This window comes from Macaca mulatta, chromosome 8, assembly GCF_049350105.2.
Source record: "Macaca mulatta isolate MMU2019108-1 chromosome 8, T2T-MMU8v2.0, whole genome shotgun sequence".
Taxonomy (NCBI): domain Eukaryota; kingdom Metazoa; phylum Chordata; class Mammalia; order Primates; family Cercopithecidae; genus Macaca; species Macaca mulatta.
Window position 1 is genome coordinate 12,255,229 of NC_133413.1, and position 22,550 is coordinate 12,277,778.

General features: G+C 40.4%; 1 protein-coding gene and 2 long non-coding RNA genes across 23 annotated transcripts in view; 2 read left to right on the forward strand and 1 right to left on the reverse strand.

The window, feature by feature from the left end:
- Positions 1-8,837, reverse strand: part of ERI1 (exoribonuclease 1) — a 138,922-nt gene extending 130,085 nt beyond the window's left edge. For all 21 annotated transcript variants that reach the window (XR_013397058.1, XR_013397059.1, XR_013397060.1 and 18 more), the window contains exons 1-2: positions 8,563-8,837; positions 3,577-3,755 (exon numbers count right to left, since the gene is read on the reverse strand). Coding sequence is in view for 16 of the 21 variants with exons in the window: in XM_077942998.1 (XP_077799124.1) it covers positions 3,577-3,755; positions 8,563-8,670 (287 nt within the window). In the remaining 5 variants the exon portion in view is untranslated. The remainder of the gene's footprint in view (positions 1-3,576; positions 3,756-8,562) is intronic.
- Positions 8,838-8,935: 98 nt separating this feature from the next.
- On the forward strand, positions 8,936-10,326 carry LOC106999684 (uncharacterized). Its single transcript, XR_003732259.2, has 2 exons — positions 8,936-9,071; positions 10,150-10,326. It is a non-coding gene; the product is annotated as an uncharacterized LOC106999684 (long non-coding RNA).
- Positions 10,327-13,249: 2,923 nt separating this feature from the next.
- LOC144330698 (uncharacterized) lies at positions 13,250-19,691 on the forward strand. Its single transcript, XR_013397077.1, has 3 exons — positions 13,250-13,310; positions 14,466-15,647; positions 19,499-19,691. It is a non-coding gene; the product is annotated as an uncharacterized LOC144330698 (long non-coding RNA).
- Positions 19,692-22,550: the final 2,859 nt, after the last annotated feature.

A 22,550-nucleotide genomic window follows, 5' to 3' on the forward strand; every position in this document is an offset into this window, starting at 1 on the left:
AAATGTAAGAAAAGCAAGACTCAAAGCTAAGTTAGCAAAGAAACAATTAAAATAATGTTCATTACAACATTAACATTTTCCTTCACAAGTAGTTTTTTATTTTAGTAGTATATAACAGTATTTTCTCCAACATATACTGGTATTTCAAACCATATACATTGTCAGCATATACCACCAACACAGTCATATTGCCTTATATACTAAGATAACATATATGATACAAACATTGAAATTAATATAAAATTATTCCACTGGCCAAAATATAAACTTAAGAATATAAAAATTTGGGTTAAGTTGAAGATATAGTATTATCTCTTTCCTTTCTTTTGGCTTTTGTAGGTTAGTCAACTCAAAAGATTCATATGAATATGAAAGCATTATGAGCCTAGCATATAAAGGTGAATGTCTATTGGTTACTTAACAAGGAAAACTAAATTAGAATACACTCTAAGTGAACTGTGTCCAGAGGAACATTATCATACTAGTAGGTTCTTAACTAGAAATAAGTTTCTTAATTTATCATGGGTAGAATATGATTTAGGGGATTTCAATATCACAGGTAGCTTTAAAATATACATTCCACAAATGGGAGTAGTGGGGAGGAGAGAAAGGTCATCCTAACGGTAACAGTGATCAGGTGACTTCATTCTTTAAACAATACGTATTTTTCCAAAAAATAAAGTTGCAACCAGCATTCAGGCTTCCTTCAGTGTTATGCAAATGAATCCTATATTGGCCTGCAAATATGAAGTAGAAGTAAAAATAAGAGGATCTAAATTAACTTGTAGTGCCAAGTAAAGTATCATGTTAACTGATTAATGACTATTTAAAAAAACGTTTTAAACTTTTATTTTCCTTTTTTTTTTTTTTTGAGACAGAGTCTAGCTCTGTCGCCCAGGCTGGAGTGCAGTGGCCGGATCTCAGCTCACTGCAAGCTCTGCCTCCCGGGTTTACGCCATTCTCCTGCCTCAACCTCCCGAGTAGCTGGGACTACAGGCGCCCGCCACCTCGCCTGGCTAGTTTTTTGTAATTTTTTTTAGTAGAGACGGGGTTTCACTGTTGTTAGCCAGGATGGTCTCGATCTCCTGACCTCGTGATCCGCCCGCCTCAGCCTCCCAAAGTGCTGGGATTACAGGCTTGAGTCACCGCGCCCGGCCTATTTTCCTTTCTAAACTACAATTAAGCAGTGAAAAAAAATCCTACCCACGAAAATAGTAATAATCGACCAGTTAGCTATTTTAAGACAAAATGTCTTAATATTGTTTCTTTGCTTGAGATTTTCCAAATTATCAAGACCTAGGGAGAAAATCCTTAACCTCTTTCATATTAAGGCACTGTGAGTGACCTCTGTGTCATGTGACAGCTTTGGATTAGTTTCTTTTTTTTATTTTTGTTGGGGGGTGGGAGGTGTGATGGGGGAGAGACTACATATACCAGAGATGTCTGCAAAGCTAATGGAAGGACAAACATACAACTAGTTGCTCTGGATAGAAACCTGCTATCTTTAACATCTCCTTTGCTCTTCCAAATATTCACCATATTTGCCAATTCCAACTGAGAAAAATATTCAGAACATGATTCTCTTTAATTCTTTCTGCCATGGCTCTCATTAGCTTTGTGGAGTACAGCAAATGCCTCCATTACCACAACCCTTCAATTCATTCTTTACCTTACTTGAGAACTCAGCACTAATGCCAATTTTCTGCTTAAGTATCTTCAGTGGCTCCCTTCTGCTTACAAGGTAAAATGCAGACTTCAACATAGAGTTCCTTCACAACTTGGCTACAACCTATCATTTCAGTACCACTCTCAAATGTTCCTGAGGTATACTGTGTACTGCAGACAAAACATACTATAAGTCATGGCTTCCACCAGCTGGATGGCTCACGTCTATCATCTCAGCACTTTGGGAGATGGGTGGATCACTTGAGCTGGAGTTCGAGACCAGGTTGGGCAACATGGAGAAACCCTATCTCCAATAAAAATACAAAAATTAGCCAGGCATGGTGGTGCATGCCTGTAATCCCAGTTACTTGGGAGGCTGAGGCACGAGAATCGCTTGAACCCCGGAGTCGGAGGTTGCAGTGAGCTGAGATCACACCACTGCACTCCAGCCTGGGCGACAGAGCGAGACTCTGTCTCAAAAAAATAAGAAAACTTTAAAAGTCATGTTCTCAGTATGTGTGGTACACTTTTATGTCCTATAACTTTGGTTGCACAACAGCTGAAGAAAAGGCAAGATCATGTCACAGAAACCATACAAACTGGAATTAGAAAAGCTTCTATGTTATTTTTTTGTCTGAAATACCCTCCCTCCCTTTTCTGTTTGGCACAATTCAAATGTCATCTTTCTGAATCCCTGAGAAATATTCTCCTCTGGATCCTCATGCTGTACCTGGCCAGACCTCCAATACAGCATTGGCCACTCCGTACTGTGATGATTTGTGTGTTTTCCCAAAAGACTGAGATTGTCAAAGTGGGGAACATATCTGTATTTACCTTTATAACTTCAATGCCTAGTGCAGTAGTTAGAATTCAATACAGGCTTGTTGAATAAATGTATAAACATACATCTACATCTCTAGCTCCCATGCAAGCCAGGAGTAAGCAACTGATCTTCACACCTGGGAAGGACAAAAATTTTGCTCGGAAAATCTTCTGTAGGCTACAAGCTGTACCTTCATAACAGAAAGAATTGGGGAATTAGGAATCAAAAATTTCTTCATACATTATGATGTAGACAATCTAGAAATATATTTGTGCTCTTCTGAAGAGTGATGAAACTCTAAAGAGGAAGACTACTACTTTTAAGAGAATTAAGATTCAGAGATGCCTTGAAAAAGTAAGAGTTTTCACCTATTTCATACAGGCAACTTTTTTTCTTGATGCCTGGCAGTTCTACTGTTTATCAAAAATCTATGTATTTTTCTGGACTCCAAAAGCCATTCCTGCCCCATGGCCCAAGTCAACGTAAAGTGATTTGTTTCATAAAAAATTACTAAAAACTTAGGTATGTGTATATCTCATTAAAATACACACACAGTTGACTAAGTTGCCTTGTTTTCTCACTCAATATACAGTTAAACATAATGCATACCATCACTGTACATTATTTTTTAGAAACTAAATCAAAACAAAAAATATTCCTGGTAAGTGAATGATGTTTTTCGTTTCTCGTACCTGGTTTCAAACAAACTCTTTTTATAAAAAATACAAATGGCAAAAAGAAAATAAAAAAGAAAAATACTCAATCTCACTAATATAACTATCCATCATTTAAATGAGCAACTAAAAAAATTAAAAACACACTTGTTATAATGAGACAGATACTCCTATACATTGTCGGAAGGTCATTAAAACATTCATAGACTTTGATTCAGCAGTCCTATCATCTAGAAGATGGACAAAAATAATCAGAGTTGCACATAAAAAAATGTTAATTATGGTGTTTTTGAATTGTTAATAGGGTCATGTCATTATGGTAGGATTACAGACGATTTTTAATATTTCAATGTTTTCAAGACTTTCTAAAATGAGTATGTACTACTTTTATAATTTTATGTTATTTTTAATTACCTGGTTTCAAGCTTGAATTCTGAAAGCTTAGCTCTGAGTTCTTCCTTACTCATTCTATTAATACAGCCATTCGTAATAGCAATCTCTTTGTAAACTGGGTCACTGAAGTCACTCACACTGGAGGTAATGAACTTGGATCCTTTTGTCTCCTGGCCATCAAATCTATACTGTTGAGTTTCCTACGGGAAAAAAAAAAAAAAAAAAGAGATGTAGTTTATAATTAGTACAAACATCACAGATTTAAAGATTCAAACTTCTGAAGCCTCTTCATGCTACATGTTCAATGAAAAGTGTTCACTGCAGCTCCTAAAGGGAGGAAAGGATAAGAAGAAGGAAGATGTGTCTCCAATACAATTTACCCCACTCTATTATGAGTCATGAGGTTCCTCAAAGGAAACAAAGCTAAGTAAAAAGAGGACTGATGTTGGGAGTCAACACCACCTCAATAAGAGAGCCCCAGCTGACTATTTACCAGAAATAGCAGCATGACTTTGGATAGTCACATATTAGCCTCTGATCTTCAATTTCCTTATCTATAAAATGGCAATTTGGTAATGGTAAATAGTGTTTGGGTAGAATTATTACAAAGATTAAATGAGATTATATGTATCAGGCTCCTAGACTCACAGTAGCAATTAATAAATGGTAACTATTAATATCACAGACTATACAACAAGCCCTTCACAAACAATATGCTAGTATTTACAAATGAACCCATTTTTAAATGAACTTTTACATTACACATGTACAATAACTTCTGATAATTGTTTAACCTGACTTCATTTCACAAAGTTAACAAATATTGTCCAACATAAAAACAAAATGGACTGCAAATCTAATCACAGCTTCCTAGTACTCAAAGCAAAGGAAATGTATTTCATTTCAAAACTTACATTTTCCAAAAGTTATACTTATGTCAGTTAAACAGAAGCAGCACAGAATTATAAATCTTTTCATAAATAAAAATCTGTTAAGAAAAAACCATGACTCAATTCTACTTTCTCCACAGGCAGTCTCAAATTACTAATATGTTAAGTTCCAAAGATTCATTTATAAGTTAATTATTTTCCACATGCACTATCACAAATATTAGCTATGCTCCAGAATTTTCAAAAATACTTAGTACTTACTGTTAATCCCTATGAAAGCTTGCTACCTCAGTTATAATTTACCACATTGTCCTCATATAAACTTTAATTACAGATCAAGAAAGGATAATCACAAAGAGGCCACAGTCCCTGACTTAGAACTGATCCTGATGGTTCAGGAACTATTTCTTAATCTAAGCTCTCAATTTAATGCAACACACATTTCCTGGAAATGTAATGCTAGGTAAGGTGCCAGAGGCCGGGTGCGGTAGCTCAAGCCTGTAATCCCAGCACTTTGGGAGGCCGAGATGGGTGGATCACGAGGTCAGGAGATCGAGACCATCCCGGCTAACATGGTGAAACCCCGTCTCTACTAAAAAAAAATACAAAAAACTAGCCGGGCGCGGTGGCGGGCGCCTGTAGTCCCAGCTACTCGGGAGGCAGGAGAATGGCGTAAACCCGGGAGGCGGAGCTTGCAGTGAGCTGAGATCCGGCCACTGTACTCCAGCCTGGGCGACAGAGCGAGACTCCGTCTCAAAAAAAAAAAAAAAAAAAAAAAAAAAAAAACGTGCCAGAGTACTCAAGAGTGACTCACCCATCTCCTTTGAGGAAGAAGTCAGCAGTTCCAATGTGTGAACTGTCCATAAATTAAAGAATAGCCACATTGAGGTTCGTTGTTAACAATGTTAAGAAAAAAAAGTATTGCTAGTTGACCAATAATTCACTTTCAACAATATATTAAATTTACAATAGATATCTCTCTGCTTGATCAGAATTTAATAAAAAATTATCTTTTGACTTTAAATCTACATTGAATTTTAAACTTCATCTTTAGGCAGGTTAAAATTTAGGTCAACATTAAGAAACAGTTTGTCTACCAAAACAGATGTCTCAGTTAATTTAAGTAGATTTTCTCTTTGGACAAATCCTCTTTCTCATTCACTTGTTAATTCTCATCCAAAACTGTAGCTACAAAAATTATTCACAAGTAACACGTAGGCCTCTTCTATAGATGCCATAAATTATGACTTCTATAAAGAAAAATTTGCTTCCTTTCCTAGGTCCAGCTCTAGTTCTCTTCCTTCACTGAAGTTCTAGAGACAGCCAAGGTCCAATCCTCAGAAATCAGTGTCTCCTCCCAAATTTCAGATCTACACTAATGATTCATAAAGAAGGATGCTCAAGTCAATCCACCAAGGAGCACAAAGAAAATATTAAAAACCCTACTTGTATTGTCAATCTGCAGAAACACAAAATTAGTTTACAAAATACTTACATTTGCAACAGCATCCACGCCAGTATCTACATCCATCTATCACGTCACATAGAATACTGACCATATAATGAGAAAAGTGATAGATACCACAATATGGAGAGAAACATTCAGCATCACAGAACTGTAACATTTTGCAATATTCACGTGTTCAATTAAGTGGGTGTATGGTTTATATTATCTCAAATAAGAGAATCTTTTACATTCTGGGATGTGGCCATGAAAATCTTCCATACCAAACACAGGTTTACTATCTTGCAACAAAGCACTTTAACTGTTGTTGAACTGAAAGATGAGTTACATATTTTCTATAACAAAAAGACAGGTATTCTAAAATTGCTGTCCTCTTCTTACTGGGAAGGGTACGGGAGCTTGATTTTTAACATTTTTTTAAACGAACACAGTCTGTTGTTGCAAGATAAAAGAAAATACATTTTAACAGTAAGCTAGAAAGTAACTTGCTTGTCAAAAGAAACTTTATAGAGAACATTTTGAAAACAGAGGTTTTGGAAATGCTTCTATTATTTTGTTGCCAAAAATCGAGGTACTACCTACTAAAAAAAGAAAAGGAAAACCTCTGCATCTGCACACTGAAAAAAAAAAACTTAGAAATCTTCTTGATGTTTTATATACTTTATATATATTTTAATAAGTAGGTTCAAATTTCATCAGAACTCGAGAGTTCTGATGAAATTTGAACCTACTTATTAAAAATATAAATATGCAATAGCTTGTTAGTTTTCAAAGACAACTGGCATTAGAGATAATGGAAATTTACCACGTGAATTCAACAAAAAACTTTGCTTGAGATTGAAAAAAACTGTAACATGGCCAGGCGCAGTGGTTCATGCCTGTAACCCCAGCACTCAGGGAGGCCCAGGTGGGCAGATCACCTGAGGTCAGGAGCTGGAGACCTGCCTGGCCAACATGGTGAAACCCCATCTCTACTAAAAATACAAAAACTAGCCGGGTGTGGTGGTGGGTTCCTGTAATCCCAGCTACTAGGGAGACTGAGGCAGGAGAATCACTTGAATCCCGGAGGCAGAGGTTGCAGTGAGCTGAAATCATGCCATTGCACTATAGCCTGGGCAACAAGAATGAAACTCTGTCTCCAAAAAAAGAAAAAAAAAAACAAACTGTCATCATTATTTTTTGAGACAGGGTCTCACTCTGTCACCCAGGTTGGAGTGCAGTGGCACGATCACAGCTCACTGCAGCCTCCACCCATGGGCTCAGGTGATGCTCCCCACTCAGCCTCCCTAGTGGCTGGGACCCTGAGCGAGCGCAACTACGCCCGGCTCCTTTTTGTAAAAAAAAAAAAAAAAAAAAAGTATCATTATTAAGAGCATGTAACGGTAAGTTTTTAACAATTACTACCGTCACTAAAGCCAATTTGGAACAGAAATCTAGGCCTTCAAGTAGCTGTAAAAGTGTCAAGACTTTCAAATATAAAGAAGTAGATTCAAACACACTTTTTACTAAAAATAAACTTCGAAATTTACTTTAAAAACCACTTACACGATGAGACTGACACAATGTATCTTAGGTTGAAGAGGGAGGCAGGTGGAAGAGTGGTTCTTTATGAGAGGGAATGAGCAAGTACTCTTTGAAAGTAACAACTTTAGAAGGAGAAAGATAATTGTAAAGATCCAAAGGAAGTGCATGCAGCGCACAAGGAACATAGAGACACCCTTAACAAGAAAGACCTTCCTTCCAACGTAAAAGAACACAAGGAAGCGAGGGGCACTGGCAACAAAAGGGAAAAACTGTGTGAGATCCAATTAGCAACAGAGGCAGGCACCAGACCCCGCCGAGCAGCAAATCGAAGTTACTAAGGAGGAGAATAAGCCAAATTCATGTTATTACAAAGCTCGTTCTAGCTGCCAGATAGAAATTGATTGTGGACGTAAGGAGCAAGAGTTAGGAGGCCTCTTGCAAATACCCACTTCACGAAGTGCTCAACATGTTTATTATTAGGAAAAGATCAATTTTAGTGTTCAATCACAATCCGCAGCGCTAGTCAACAATTACATTCGTTAAATAAGTTTCAAGACTGTTCTACAACTTTGCCACTATAACTAGGTTCGACCAATGAGATGTCAAAATTATTAATTCAATCGTACACTATACTATGTTTATATGAGACACCAGTAAATGAGCAAAAGCAGTTAAGACGAAGCTCCACTTAACAGGTAAGAGAGAGGGATGCTAGTGGGTGTTTTTAAATTTTTTTTAAAGGTATGAAGTGACATACCTAGGGTATATGGTGAGATTTTAAAAAGAGAAAGCCTTGCAAATTACCCATAACGGCTAGATGGAGTGACAACAGCAACCGTCAACATAGAACTAAGTTTAGAGCAGAACTCCCACTTAGAACCTATTCACCCACTATTGACAGAACTGGTCTTGACGATTTCCTCCCTCCCACAGAGTGATTCGGCCCTGATGGGGCTCCAAGACAACCATCCCAGGATAAGGCTAGGGAGCTTGGCGCGGGGGAAGAGGCTGGGGTCCAAGGGCGCGCAGCTGCACCTTCTGCGGGACACCTGAGAAGAAAGGGGTGCCGAGGGCGCTTGGGGCACCGGGCAGCGGGCGCCGACAACCGGGCGCGGGCCGACTCCTCACCTCGGGACTGGGACGCTGCTGCTCCTCCCGGCCCTCCGGCCGCGGCGACTCCAGCAGCACGGGAGTCACGGCCTCGCTGGCAGGCTCTTTACTCTGTGGTTCCTCCATGCCGGCTGTCACGCCAGAGGAGAGCTACTGGAGCCGGACACTTACTCACTCTCACTCGGCCGAGCCCGAAAGCCTCGCCTTTCTCCGTTGAAAAATTACCGGGCTCGCGTTCCCGCGGCGGCGGCCACACAAACTCCAGCGGCCACCTCCTACTTCCGGGAGCGTGTGGCGTCCAAACGCCGCGCAGGCGCAGTGAGCCGGCGTGCACGGAACGCCAGCGCCGCAGTCCACGGGGGAGGGAGGAAGAACAAGAGGGAGGCGCGCCGGTGAGAGGACGGGGCGTGGCCGGCCGTGGGCGGAACTAGCGCGGGTTGAAGTTGCGCAAGGATCTAGTCCGGACACCAGAGGGTAGCACCGGAACGGATGATCGCGTCAGCTTTTACTGAGAAGAAAAAAGCAGGGTAAGTGGGGAGGTGTTATAGAGAAAGATGTTTTCAACCATAAAAAATAGTAAAGCAATTCGCATTTTCCGTAAGGAGTTTCCTAAAACTTACACTTCTGGACAAGAAAAGAAAATGGGTCTGGACTTAGTGTCCCACTGTAAACAATTAGAAAACGGAACAAGATGTAGGAAACAACTCCTCAGACATTGGACAACAGGCAGCTGTGGATTGTTTTACCTGAGAGAAGAGAAACAAAAGGAGCCCTATATCACTCTGCCCTTTTGCCCAGAGGCCATTTCCAGTCTGTGGTGCAGAGAAGGGAAATCAAATGGAAACCTGGGATCTCCCAGGTTGAGAAGACAGGGATTGGAGTTGAGGAAATTGGGGTAGGCCAAGTTGGTTGGAATTTGTGGGACAGAATTCTGGAGAGGAGGGAATTACATGGAAAAAGAGCTTCAGAAATCTGCTTAGGAGTACCTTTGAATCTTTAACTGAGTAAAAAACGTGAAACTCCACAAGGCCAGGAAAGAACAATTATTGGGGAGCAGTACACCAAACAATGATGAGAGCTCACACAGAACTGGGAATCATTTGAGCTCCCAGCAACCAGAGTGAAGAGATTATTGGATACCATGGAACATGCACTAGAAACCTCAGAAGAGAAACTGCCGTTGCAAAATTATCATTGAGACAGTGAAGGAGATCGGACCTAACCAACTCCATCTTGCTTTTAACCTCCAAGCTATCCTTATTCATTCCTGGGCGTAGGCCAAACTAACATTGGGAGGAACTTAGTGTATAGCTTATAGTTTAAAACAAAGGTGATAGCCGTTTCTCAAAATAAACCCTGTTCTTGAGACTAGACTGCTTTTGTAGGACTAACAAATTAGCCAAAAGATTAGAAATTATGATTTAGGAGCCATGCAGCTGAAAGTACAAGATTCTGACCCTCTCCAAATTGCTCCTGGCGATAATATCACTATTGTAAAACCTAAGATCATTGCTTGAGATATTTTGCAGGCCCTGCACTTGATGGATCAGCTGGCACCACCCAGATTGATAGAGTGGCTCATCTGATTTTGTGTCCCCCACCCAGGAACTGACTCAGTGCAAGAGGACATCATCGACTCCCTGTGATTTCATCTCCTACCCAACCAATCAGCACTCCTGACTCACTGGCTTCTCACCCACCAAATTATCCTTAAAAACTCTGATCCCCAAATGTTCAAGGAGACTGATTTACATAATAAAACTCGGGTCTCCTGTGCTGCCAGCTCTGCATGAATTACTTTGTCTATTGCAATTTGCCTGTCTTGATAAATCGACTCTGTCTAGGCAGTGAGCAAGATGAAACTCTTGGGCAGTTACAAAAGCGTCATGCCTTAGTGAGATACAATAGCCCTAGACTGCAGGACCCAGAGTATAAGCTACTGTAGACTCTTCAAAAGCCTTAGAACAAGCCCTGAAAGGATCAAACTGCTCTGTAAGTAACCTAATTGCCTGTAAGAACGAAGTCTAATACTCTCTGAAAGACTAAAATCCAGGATTCGACAACATTAAGTTCAAAATGTGAGACATCCAGTCAAAAATTAAGAGACACGCAGCACTTGGGGAGGCTGAGGTGGGAGGATTGCTTGAGCCCAGGAGTTCAAGGCTGCAGTGACCTATGATTGCACCACCGCAACCCAGCCTGGGTGACAGGGTGAGACTCTGTCTCAAAAGAGAGAGAGATAGAGAGGAAGAGAGAGAGAGACTGACCAAGTGGTAAGAAAATGTGAAGTTAATAGAAACAAACTCCAGAATGATAAAAATGATGAAATTAACAGACAAGGTTTTTAAACAACTGTTATGAATATGCTCAAAGATTTAAAGGAAGACATAATAGGAGAGAAACTGGAAAGATTTTTGAAAAGAAACAAATCAAATTTCTAGATGGAGGTGAAAAATATTTGAAATAAAAATTTATTTGGATGGGATTGGTAGCACATTAAGCAATGCAGAAAAAAGATTAATGAATTTAAAGACATAGCAACAGAAACGATACAAAATGGCGCACACAGAGAAAAAAAAAAAACTGAACATAGCTTCAGTTACCTATAGGCCACTTAAAGAGGCTTGATACTATTGACCTAAAAGGTAGAAGCTGAGGCAAAATTAATATAAGCAGTGTTTATTTGGTCCAGGCTTGAGGATTGCAACCCGGGAGCATAGATTAAAGTCGCCCTGAATCCATCTACTCAGAAGATACGCCAATTTGGAAGTTAAGTGAACACTTAGTAACGAATCATATTTGTCTCAAATCTTGCCCATTCTAGATTATTTGCTTTGTTAAATAGGCAATTGAGATAGGGTATAATGCCAATAACAATAATCTTTGATGGGGATAAGTAGTCCTTTCTAACCGTACATACCTCCATCTCAGCTTCTATCTCAAGAAACAATTCTTTTGACTTTGTTTCTTTGATTTCTAGAACTAGTGCAGCAGCATCAAGAAATTTGAACTGTCATAAAGAAAAAGACCAAGAAGAAGAGAATCTAATAAATAGTGAGGCTTTTGTCCATGAAGCCTATGATGAGCAACTGTGCTGGGGAAACTCCAAGAAGTTTCTCTGAGGAAATTGGATTGTAAGACACAATTAAAGAATGTCCCTTCTGAAAAATCCTGGCTAGGTGAAAATAGTCAAAGTCAGTCAAAAAATAGTCAAAAAAAAAAAAATCCAAGCCAGATGAAAATAGCTACGTGAAAATTACTACCGTGCAGTAACTTATTTTGTCTTTAAACTCTGGTTTGAGCAATTAAAGATTGAACAAGGTGAAACATGCATGAAATAATCAACCTAAAAGGAAGAAGCTGAGGCAAAATTAATATAAGTAGAGAGTTTATTTGGGCCAAACTTGAGGATTGCAATTGTAGATTCAAGTTGCCCTGGGTATACTCAGATTAGTAGTAGCTGCAAGTGAATTTTTAAAGGAAAGAAGAGGCAGTTCCTGGGTTGTTTATCAATAATTTACTGTAAGGCCAGGCGTGGTGGCTCACACCTGTAATCCCAGCAAAAATGCCTTTTGTTTCTAAGCTGTCTCCCATTGCTGCCTGATGCCACATGTTAGATAATTCAATATGTTTAGGTCTGTATTTGAGCATCCTGCTCTGTTCTGTTGGTCTCTGGTATTTGTTCTTATACCCTTCCCACACTGCTTTCTATTACTCAGCTCTGCAATATGTCTTCATATCTTTAAAACATGTTCCTCCTCTTACTCCTCTTTTTCGATACTGACTTAGCTATTTCTGGATATTTAATCTTTCATGTATACTTTAGGACAAATTTGTTGCTCTTCAAAAAATCCAATCCAATCCAAAAAAAAAAAAAAAAATTAAGATTGAATTCACTTGATTAATTTGAAGAGAAATGACAAATTATCCTCTTGTAATATAGAACTGCTAATTCAGATTGTCTTTTATGATGATCTTTAACATTTCACAATTTTCTCCATAGATATCTTGTACATTCGTAACCAGGAATTCCTAGATACATTATGGGTTTTTTGCCATTATGAATGGTAAATTATTTTATACCATTACATAAAATATTACTGATTTTTAAGTTAAATAAACAAAGAATAAAAGACAACCAGATTAGAAACAAACAAACAAAAAAAGAGCCAGGCACGGCAGTTCACACCTGTAATCCCAGCGCCTTGGAAGGCCGAGGAGGGTGGATCACCTGAGGTTAGGAGTTTGAGACCAGCCTGGCCAACATGATGAAACCCTGTCTCTACTAAAAATACAAAAATTAGCCAGGCGTAGTGGCGCACACCTGTAGTCCCAGCTACTCAAGAGGCTAAGGCAGGAGAGAATCGCTTGAACGTGGGAGGCAGTGGTTGCAGTGATCCTAGATAGCACCAGTGCACTCCAGCCTGGGTGACAGAGAGAGACTCCATCTCAAAAATGAATAAATAAATTAAATAAACATAATACATCGTCCCTATCACCCTGCAATTCCATTCCTAGGTATTCACTCAGGAAGAGTGAAAGTGAATGTCCAGGTGGAGGCTTGGACATGGATATTTCCAGCAGCATTATTCATAATAGCTGAAAAATGAAATTAACTCAAATCGCCATCAACAGGTGAATGGATAACTAGAATGTGATGTATCCCTGTAATGGCATAATACTCCTTGATATACAATAATAAGCATTTTTTTTTTTTTTTTTTTTTTGGAAACAGAACCTCACTCTGTCATGCAGGCTGGAGTGCAGTGGCAGGATCATGACTGCTTTGACCTCTGGGACTCAGGTGATCCTCCCACCTCAGCCACTCGAGTAGCTGGGACTACAGGTATATGCCACCAGGTCCAGCTAATTTTTGTATTTTTTGTAGAGATGGAGTTTCACCATGTTGCCCAGGGTGGTCTTGCACTCCTGAGCTCAAGTGATCCGCCTGGCCAAGCCTCCCAAAGTACTAGGATTACAGGTGTGAGCCACCGTGCCCAGCTAATAATAAACTATTGATACGTGCAATAGTATGGATGAATTTGGAAAAAATCTTGAGTGAAAGCCAGATGCAAAAGAAGACATACTGTAATTCCACTTATATGAAGTTCAAGAATAGGCCAGGAACTAATCTATGATAATAGAAATTCACAATAGTGACTGCTTCAGCTTGGGGTTAGGGCTTGAGGATTAACTTGAAAGGTACACAATGGAAGTTTCCAGGTCCTGGAAATATTCTACGTCTTAATTGGGATAGTGGTTATGTAATGTATGTATTTATCAAAACACATTGAATTATGCATGTAAGATCTATGCGTTTCACTCTATGTAAGCTTGCCTTTGATGTAAAAGAAATTAAAATTTTAAAGACAAAAAATTGGTTTTAATTTCTTTCTTTTTCTTTTTTCTTTTCTTTTTTTTTGAGATGGAGTTTTGCTCTGTCGCCCAGGCTGGAGTGCAGTGCACAATCTTGGCTCACTGCAACCTCCACCCCCCAGGTTCAAACTATTCTCCCACCTCAGCCTCCCAAGTCACTGGGATTACAGGTGTGCACCACCATGCCCAGCTAATTTTTGTATTTTTAGTAGAGACAGGGTTTCACCATGTTGGCCAGGCTGGTCTCCAACTCCTGATGGTTTTCAATTTCTAAACATTCTTTGTTTATTAATCCCCAGAACATTCTGGATAATTTCTAAACTTTCTTGTAATTTTTAATAGTTTTATTATTCTGTTGCTTTTTTTCTAAAATTATCAAATTCTGCAAATAATCAGTTTTAGCCCTGCCCTTCCTTATACCCCTTATATCTTTTTCTTTTCTTATTACATTGGCCAGGAGACTTTGTAAAATATATATATATATTATATTATTATTATTATTTTTTGAGACGGAGTCTAGTTCTGTCGCCCAGGCTGGAGTGCAGTGGCGCAATCTCTGCTCACTGCAAGCTCCACCGCCTCTTGGGTTCACGCCATTCTCCTGCCTCAGCCTCCCAAGTAACTGGGACTACAGGTGCCCACCCACCACTACGCTCGGCTAATTTTTTTGTGTTTTTAGTAGAGACAGGGTTTCACTGTGTTAGCTAGGATGGTCTCAATCTCCTGACCTTGTGATCTGCCTGCCTCGGCCTCCCAAAGTGCTGGGATTATAGGCGTGAGCCACCGCGCCTGGCTGAGACTTTGTAATATATTAATAGTAATGGTGCTGTGCTGATTTCATGGGAAATGTGTATAAAGCTTTTCTATTTAGTTTAATGGTTTCTGCAAGTTACAAAGTCTTTTCCCTCAATCATTTAAAAACGTTATTTTCTTCCTGTATCCTATGTTTATTTGAAAAGTGTGATGTCGATATGATTCTTACTCTTTTATGGATAATCTGTTCTTTCTCTCTGGAGTCTGCAAATTTTCTTTTTGTCATTGATGTTCTTAAATTTCATTGTAATAGATCTAGGTGAGGATTCTCCTTGTTTTGTATAATAAAAAGCATAATTTTTTGTATTTTTAGTAGAGATGGGGTTTCACCATATTGGCTAAGCTGGTCTTGAACTCCTGACCTCAGGTGATCCACCAGCCTCGGCATCCCAAAGTGCTGGGATTACAGGCGTGAACCACTGTGCCAGGCCATCTCATTTTAGTTTAATCATCTCTTTAAAGACCTAATCTCCTGCCAACTGAAGAATGACAAGGTTCATAAGTATAGAAAAGAGAGCTTTATCCCTCATAAAGGGTTAGGGTTGTGCATCCTTGCAGGCTGCCATTCTGATAGGCTGGGAAGTGTAGCCTCCAGCCAGAAGCCAGAAATAGGTACTTTGAGGGAAGGAAGCATAAGACAGGAATGTATGCTGAGCGTAGTGGCCAAATATACATATTTAATAAGCTATAGGAGGAATCATTAATGTTTATTAAAGGAGAAACATGCGTGTGCACTTGAGCTTCATACCTCTTCATGGGTCATATGTACACAAACGGCAGCATTAGCATAATCTGAGTGTGGAGTTTTCAGCCTTCTGACATCAGAAAGTGAAACAGAGTACACGAAAATCCTCCGTGCATCCTCCGTAGACTGGCCAGAGCATCTCCATCATCAACAGTCTCTGATAAGGAAGGTATGCATTGTGAAACTGGTGAGCTGTCATGTAAAAACTGTAAAGAGGAAAGGGAAGTCTCATCATGGCCTCAGACAATTGGCTAACAGCAGTAACAGAGTAAGTCATCTGCTCTTGTCTTCCACAGCTGGTTCCTGCTTACTTCTTAGGAAAGATTCTGGTTAAAGTTTAATAAGGAAGAGGCAGACTGAGACATGTCTGACCTCCTGTCCGGAGATGTCCTGGAACTCTGTTTTAAGGTTTCTCTGGGGTCTTCTTGACTGGAAAGGGGTCCGTTCAGTACAGTAGTTTGGGGGATTTAGGATTTTTTTTTTTTTTGAGATAGAGTCTCACTTTGTCACCCAGACTGGAGTGCAGTGGCACAATCTTGGCTCACTGCAACCTCCACCTCCAGGGTTCAAGCAATTCTCCTGCCTCTACCTCCCGAGTAGCTGAGATTACAGGTGTGTGCCCCCATGTCCAACTCATTGTTTTGTATTTTTAGTAGACGAGGGTTTCGCCATGTTGCCCAGGCTAGTCTCAAACTCCTGACCTCAAGTGATGTGCCTGCCTTGGCCTCCCAAAGTGCTAAGATTACAGGTGTGAGCCGCCACACCTGGCCTTAGGGGATTTAGGATTTTATTTTTATTTCTTACTCCAAATATGGTTACATTCTGAGGTACTGGGGGTTAGGTCTTCAACACATAAATTTAGGGGGACACAACTCACCCCATAACATTTGGCATTTACATTATATTTCAGAGCTATCATTTCACATTTGATTTAGTTTATTTCTCATGTTTGGCTTATTCCCTTGCTGGCTTAGGTTCAACGGCCCGTTATCATAACCTATCATAGCTTCTGTGGTCCACTATCATAAATCCCTTGCCAATATCCTCAACTTTTTTCCCTGTTTAAACCCGCCATGATCATAAATCTATTTTCCTTCTTCATACTTTCTCTGAGTTCTGAGAGAGGCCTTAGAGATCATGCAATGGCCAGATCAGTGATGTGAAGAATTAAGGGCCACCTGCTCCACGTGGGTGCTAGTCCTCCTTGGCAGCCGTCAGATTTCTCTACTTGTCTTGTCTTCCCTCTGTCCACAACTTCTGCAGCAAACCTTTTCTGCTCTCACCTCCAACCTCCCATCTCCTTTCCCACGTACTCTCACCAGACAGCCTTGCCTCCTGCTTCACAAAGAAAACAGTTTTAGCTTTTTACTGGCAAATCTACCAGCTTACATCTGATCGTGTCTTTAATATGCTGATATTTTGTTCATCATACAGTTTTAACATTAATTTTGATGTATTAAGAGATTGATGCCTGTAGTCCTAGCACTTTGGAAGGCTGAGGCGGGAGGATCACTAGAAGCCAGGGGTTCAGGACCAGCCTGGCCAAGATGGCGTAACTCTGTCTCTACTAAAAATACAAAAATTAACTGACGTGGTGGCGCATGCCTGTAATCCCAGCTACTTGGGAGACTGAGGCACAAGAATCGCTTGAACCTGGGAGGCAGAGGTTGCAGTGAGCTGAGATCACACCACCGCACTCCAGCCTGGGCAACAGAGCAAGACGCTATCTCAAAAAAAAAAAAAAAAATTACAGTAAAGTGTTTATCTTAGTTACTGATTTTTGGGGGATGCCTCCTTAAATTTTGTGCCTGAAGTGAGTACCTCCCTTGCCTCACCTGAGTCCTAGCCCCTCCCCTTTCATCCATTCCTACCTCCCACCTTCATTTTCTGGGTTGACACCACCACATTCTCCCTCAATTCCCCTCCTTTCCTACCTTCCAAGGAATCTTGAATTTTGTATTATCCACTCTCTGTTCTGTCTCTTCAATGTTTTCCTCCTCCGTAGACCTTTCCCTTTGGCATTTAAATGAGCTTGACTCAAAATTTTCCAACTTAAAAAGCCCTCCAGCTAAACAAAACACCTCCTTCAACCTCAGAATTCCTATGGCTGCTGCACTATCTTTTCTCCCGCCCCCTTTGGTGCTAAACTTCTTGAAAGAATTGTCTCTTTTTTCACATATCTACCCACTATTCAACCTACCCTAATTTCCACTGACGTCTACTTCTCCACTGAGGTCACTAGTTATCCCCATGTGGTTAAACCCAATAGCCTCTTATCAAATCTCATCTGACTTACCTTTTAACAGCATCCAGCGTTGCTGACTATTCTTGTTTTTTTTGAGACAGAGTCTTGCTCTGTCACCCAGGCTGGAGTGCAGTGGCGAGATCTTGGCTCACTGCAACCTCTGCCTCCCAGGTTCACACCATTCTCCTGCCTCAGCCTCCCAAGTAGCTGGGACTACAAATGCCTACCACCACACCTGGATCATTTTTTGTATTTTTTAGTAGAGACGGGGTTTCACTGTGTTAGCCAGGGTGGTCTGGATCTCCTGACCTCGTGATCCGCCCGCCTCGGCCTCCCAAAGTGCTGGGATTACAGGCGTGAGCCACCGCGCCCAGCTGACTATTCTTTATTTACTGCAACACTCATTTCCTTTGGTCTCCATGACAGCAAACTCGCCTGCTTCCTTCCTTTTTCTCTGGTCATTTCTTCTCAATCTCCCTGATCAGTTCCCCCTCTTATATCCAATCATTTAATTCCGGAATTCTTTCAGGACTTGGATCTTAGGCCCTGTTGGTAACTTTTATATTCTTTTCAAAATATAGATTCTTGCTCTAGGTATTCTATCCATTCATCTAGCTTTATTTACCATCCAGTAGCCAATGACTCCAAAATCTATGTTTCTACCCATGATCTTTTTTTTTTTTTTTTTTTTTTTTGAGACGGAGTCTCGCTCTGTCGCCCAGGCTGGAGTGCAGTGGCCGGATCTCAGCTCACTGCAAGCTCCACCTCCTGGGTTCACGCCATTCTCCTGCCTCAGCCTCCCCAGTAGCTGGGACTACAGGCGCCTGCCACCTCGCCCGGCTAGTTTTTTGTATTTTTTAGTAGAGACGGGGTTTCACCGGGTTAGCCAGGATGGTCTCGATCTCCTGACCTTGTGATCCGCCCGTCTCGACCTCCCAAAGTGCTGGGATTACAGGCTTGAGCCACCGCGCCCGGCCTCTACCCATGATCTTAATTCAGAGTACCAGAGCCACATAACTACTTGCCTATTCACAAACACCACAAACTTGACATATCCAAAGTGAAGTCATCATCTTCCTCCCCAAACCTGCCACTTCTCTGGTGTTTCTGTTTTTCTTTTTTCTTTTCTTTTCTTTTTTTTGTTTGTTTGTTTGAGGCAGGATGTCCCTCTGTCGCCCAGGCTGGAGTGCAGTAGCACAATTATCGCTCAAGTGATCCTCCTACCTCAGCCTCCCGAGTAGCTGAGACTACAAGCACTCACCACCACACCCAGCTAATTTTTGTATTTTTTAGTAGAGACAAGGTTTTGCCATATTGTCCAGGCTGGTCTCCAACTCCTGGATTCAAGCAGTCCTCCCACTTTAACCTCCCAAAGTATTGGGATTACAGGCGGGAACCACCGTGTCCAGAGTGGTGTTTCTTTTCTCAGTAAATAACTCCACAACCCATGCAGTTGATTGGGTCAAAAATACGGGCATCACTTTTGACTTTTTTTCCTCTTTACCTTCCTTAATGCCTTCAGGATGATCTGGGTTATATTTCTCTCTCCTGATTTAGCACAAACTACCTTTTTTCTCTTTCCATTCTTCTTTTAGTACCTCCACACACTATGCCGGTTCCCATTTCAGAACTTTTCTTAGCTAATTTCATTCATTGTTTAGGTCAGAGGTTCAATTTCCCTTCCTCCAGGATTTTCCCCTCAAACTCCCAGATTTTGTTACATCTCACCCTTTGTAGAATCTGTCTCATTTCTTGGCATGTTTTCTTTTTTTTAGGATAAAGATTTGAAAATAAGACAAAAAAGGCCAGTGGCAGTGGTTCACACCTGTAATCCCAACACTGTGAGGCTGAGGCGAGAGAATAACTTGAAGCCAAGAGTTTGAGACCAGCCCGGACATCACAGTGAGACCCCATGTCTACAAAAAATAAAGCGGAAAAAATACAATTAAAATTTGATTGGGAATAAAATAGGCCTTAAATATATGTGACTTAAGTGAGGTAGAAGTTAACATATTTCTCTCTGAGGTTAATATAAAGATATCAAGGACCTAGGGCTTTTCTGTCTTGCAGTTTTATCGTTCCTCGTATGCTGCCCTCACTGCCGTGTTCCAGACACCTCCCCATTCCACACACCGTTCAGTCAATGGAAAGGCAGAAACAGTAAAAGGGAGACTATGTATTTCTCTATAAGGTCACATCCTGAAGTCATGCATATTAATTATGCTTATATTTTGTCCTTTGGAACTTAGTCAAAGGACCACACGTTAGTTGCAAAAGAGCCTGGTGAAAATATTGTCTTGGTTCTGTGGACAATTACCTATGAACAATTGAAAGTCTATCACTATTGAAGAAGGGAAGATCAAATATTAGGACAACTAACACTCTCTGCCACAATTCTGGTGACCCCACATATCCACACACACCCTTGTTCCTACACATAAAAGACACTTGCCCTTTCTCTAATGCAGGCAACCCCCAAGTTTCATTCTAAGCGTTACACAATTATTTAGAAACATTTGTGTGACCTGGTACAAATCATGTTCTATCTAATCTTGATCACAAAAACAAACAAGATCCTCTGCTCTAATCCCAGCACCAGAAGGTGTAGCCTTGCTGACAAGCACAACCCACTGATGGGAAGGCTTACCCACATCCAGACCCTTTCGTTAAGAATATCGTCCACCAAGGCCTGGCATGGTGGCTCACGCTTGTAATCCTAGCACTTTGGGAGGCCAAGGTGGGCGGATCACCTGAGGTCAGGAGTTCAAGACCAGTCTGGCCAACATGGTGAAACTCCGTCTCTACTAAAAATACAAAACTTAGCTGAGCTTGGTGGCATGTGCCTGTAATCCCAGCTACTCAAGAGACCGAGGCAGGAGAATCGCTTAAACCCAGGAGGCAGAGATTGCAGTGAGCCGAGATTACGCCACTGCACTCCAGCCTGGGCGACAGAGTGAGACTCTGTCTCAAAAAAAAAAAAAAAAAGACAACCAAAAAGAAAAGAAAAGAAAACAGAAAAAAGAAATAAAAAACAAAAATAAAAACTTAAAAATATGTCAAAGTTCATTTTGCACATTTTTATGTGTCTTTGTTTAAATAAACATGCTTAAGCCTATATGTTAAAAATTTCAGATTTGTTTTGAAATTGAGTGGAAGAAACTCAATTTTTTTGGCATGAAAAAGAAAATGGACTTTCTAGTATGAAGAATTCCAGATTTATTTTTACCATTTGAATTATAAATGATCAATTTGAGGCTTATCATAATTCAATTGACTCAGACTGAGAAATAAGAAAGGTAAAGCAGGCCGGCATGGTGGCTCATGCTTGTAATCCCAGTACTTTGGGAAGCTGAGGTGGGTGGATCACCTGAGGCCCGGAATTCGAGACAAGCCTGGCCAACGTAGTGAAACTCTGTCTCTACTAAAAACACAAACATTGGCCAGGTGTGATGAGATGCGCCTGTATATGGGAGGCTGAGGCAGGAGAATCGCCGAAACCCAGGAGACGGAGGTTGCAGCAAGCTGAGATTGTGCCACCGCACTCCAGCCTGGATGGCCTGGGCGACCTGGGCGACCTGAGCAACAGAGCGAGACTCCATCTCAAAAAAAACAGCAAGCAAACATTAGAAATAGATTAATTTTAAAATATGTGCAATTTCTATTTGTATGTTTGTTCAGCTTCCTAACATCTTCTTTTGTCTCAGAAACTCATAAAGTTATGTTATTTTGGAAAAAATTATACAATTTTTCTGATTGCAAAAGTCATGCATGTTCAATCAAGAAATTTAAGAAAATGCGTGATGTCTTCCATCAAGCTTTTAACAGCAACAGAACCAGAAATCAGGCTGTAAAAGAACTTAGTTTCTTGAAATGCCACCAGAGGGTACTCAAACCAAACATTGCTCTATCTGGAGTGTCAGAAACAGGCTTCTGTGCTGCTGAAAGAGCTCACCGGCTATCAGTTTTGGTTTAGTTTGACAACCGATAAGGAGGAATTAAAAATTCCTAGTCAATATAACATGTACTTGAATAAGTGTCCAATTTTTGAAAAGGTTCAGCACTGTCCTTTTCAGAACCTAATTACACATTCCTGTAGAAAGCAAACATTTAGCGAATACATGTGGTTATTGTGATGGGTGCTATTCATAAAATTAGAATGAAACCTGATCCTGACATTTGAGGATTCATATTTTCTCCGGGGAAAGAGGCATATGTAAACAAATGGATTAGAATCCAACGTGTTATGCACCACACTAAAAATCTTTTGAAGGACAGGATTAATTCTGCTAAAGGCAGACGAGCCAAAAGAATGCTTCCCAGAGGAACTGGACCTTACAGAAGTAGGCATTTTTGGACTTCCAAGTTAACGTGGTGGATTGAACATGTGCATGTAATATTTCTCTCTCTTGAACCCCATAAAAATAGGAATTGTTTTGTTTTAAGACCTACACCCACAAGGGCTAGAAGAATAGGAAAGGAGACAACAGCCATGACATTTTGGAAGCTGCAAAACCAATGGGTCAGTGCGAAGCGATTTAACAAACTTGTTTCTCGTAACAATATGAGAAAACAAAATCCCAAGCTGCCAGTGGGAAAGCTGAGAATCAACCACACTTATACCACAAAATCTTCAAAGGTTGTTAACAATTTACTGTATACTTCAAAATATCTAACAGTGAAATTGAAATGTTCCTAACGCAAAGAAATGCCAGATCCTTCAGATGACGGGTATCCCAATTATCCTGATTGCATCATTACACATTGTATCCTTGTAGCAAAATATCACATATACCCCATAAATATGGGCAACTCTTATACGTCCATAAT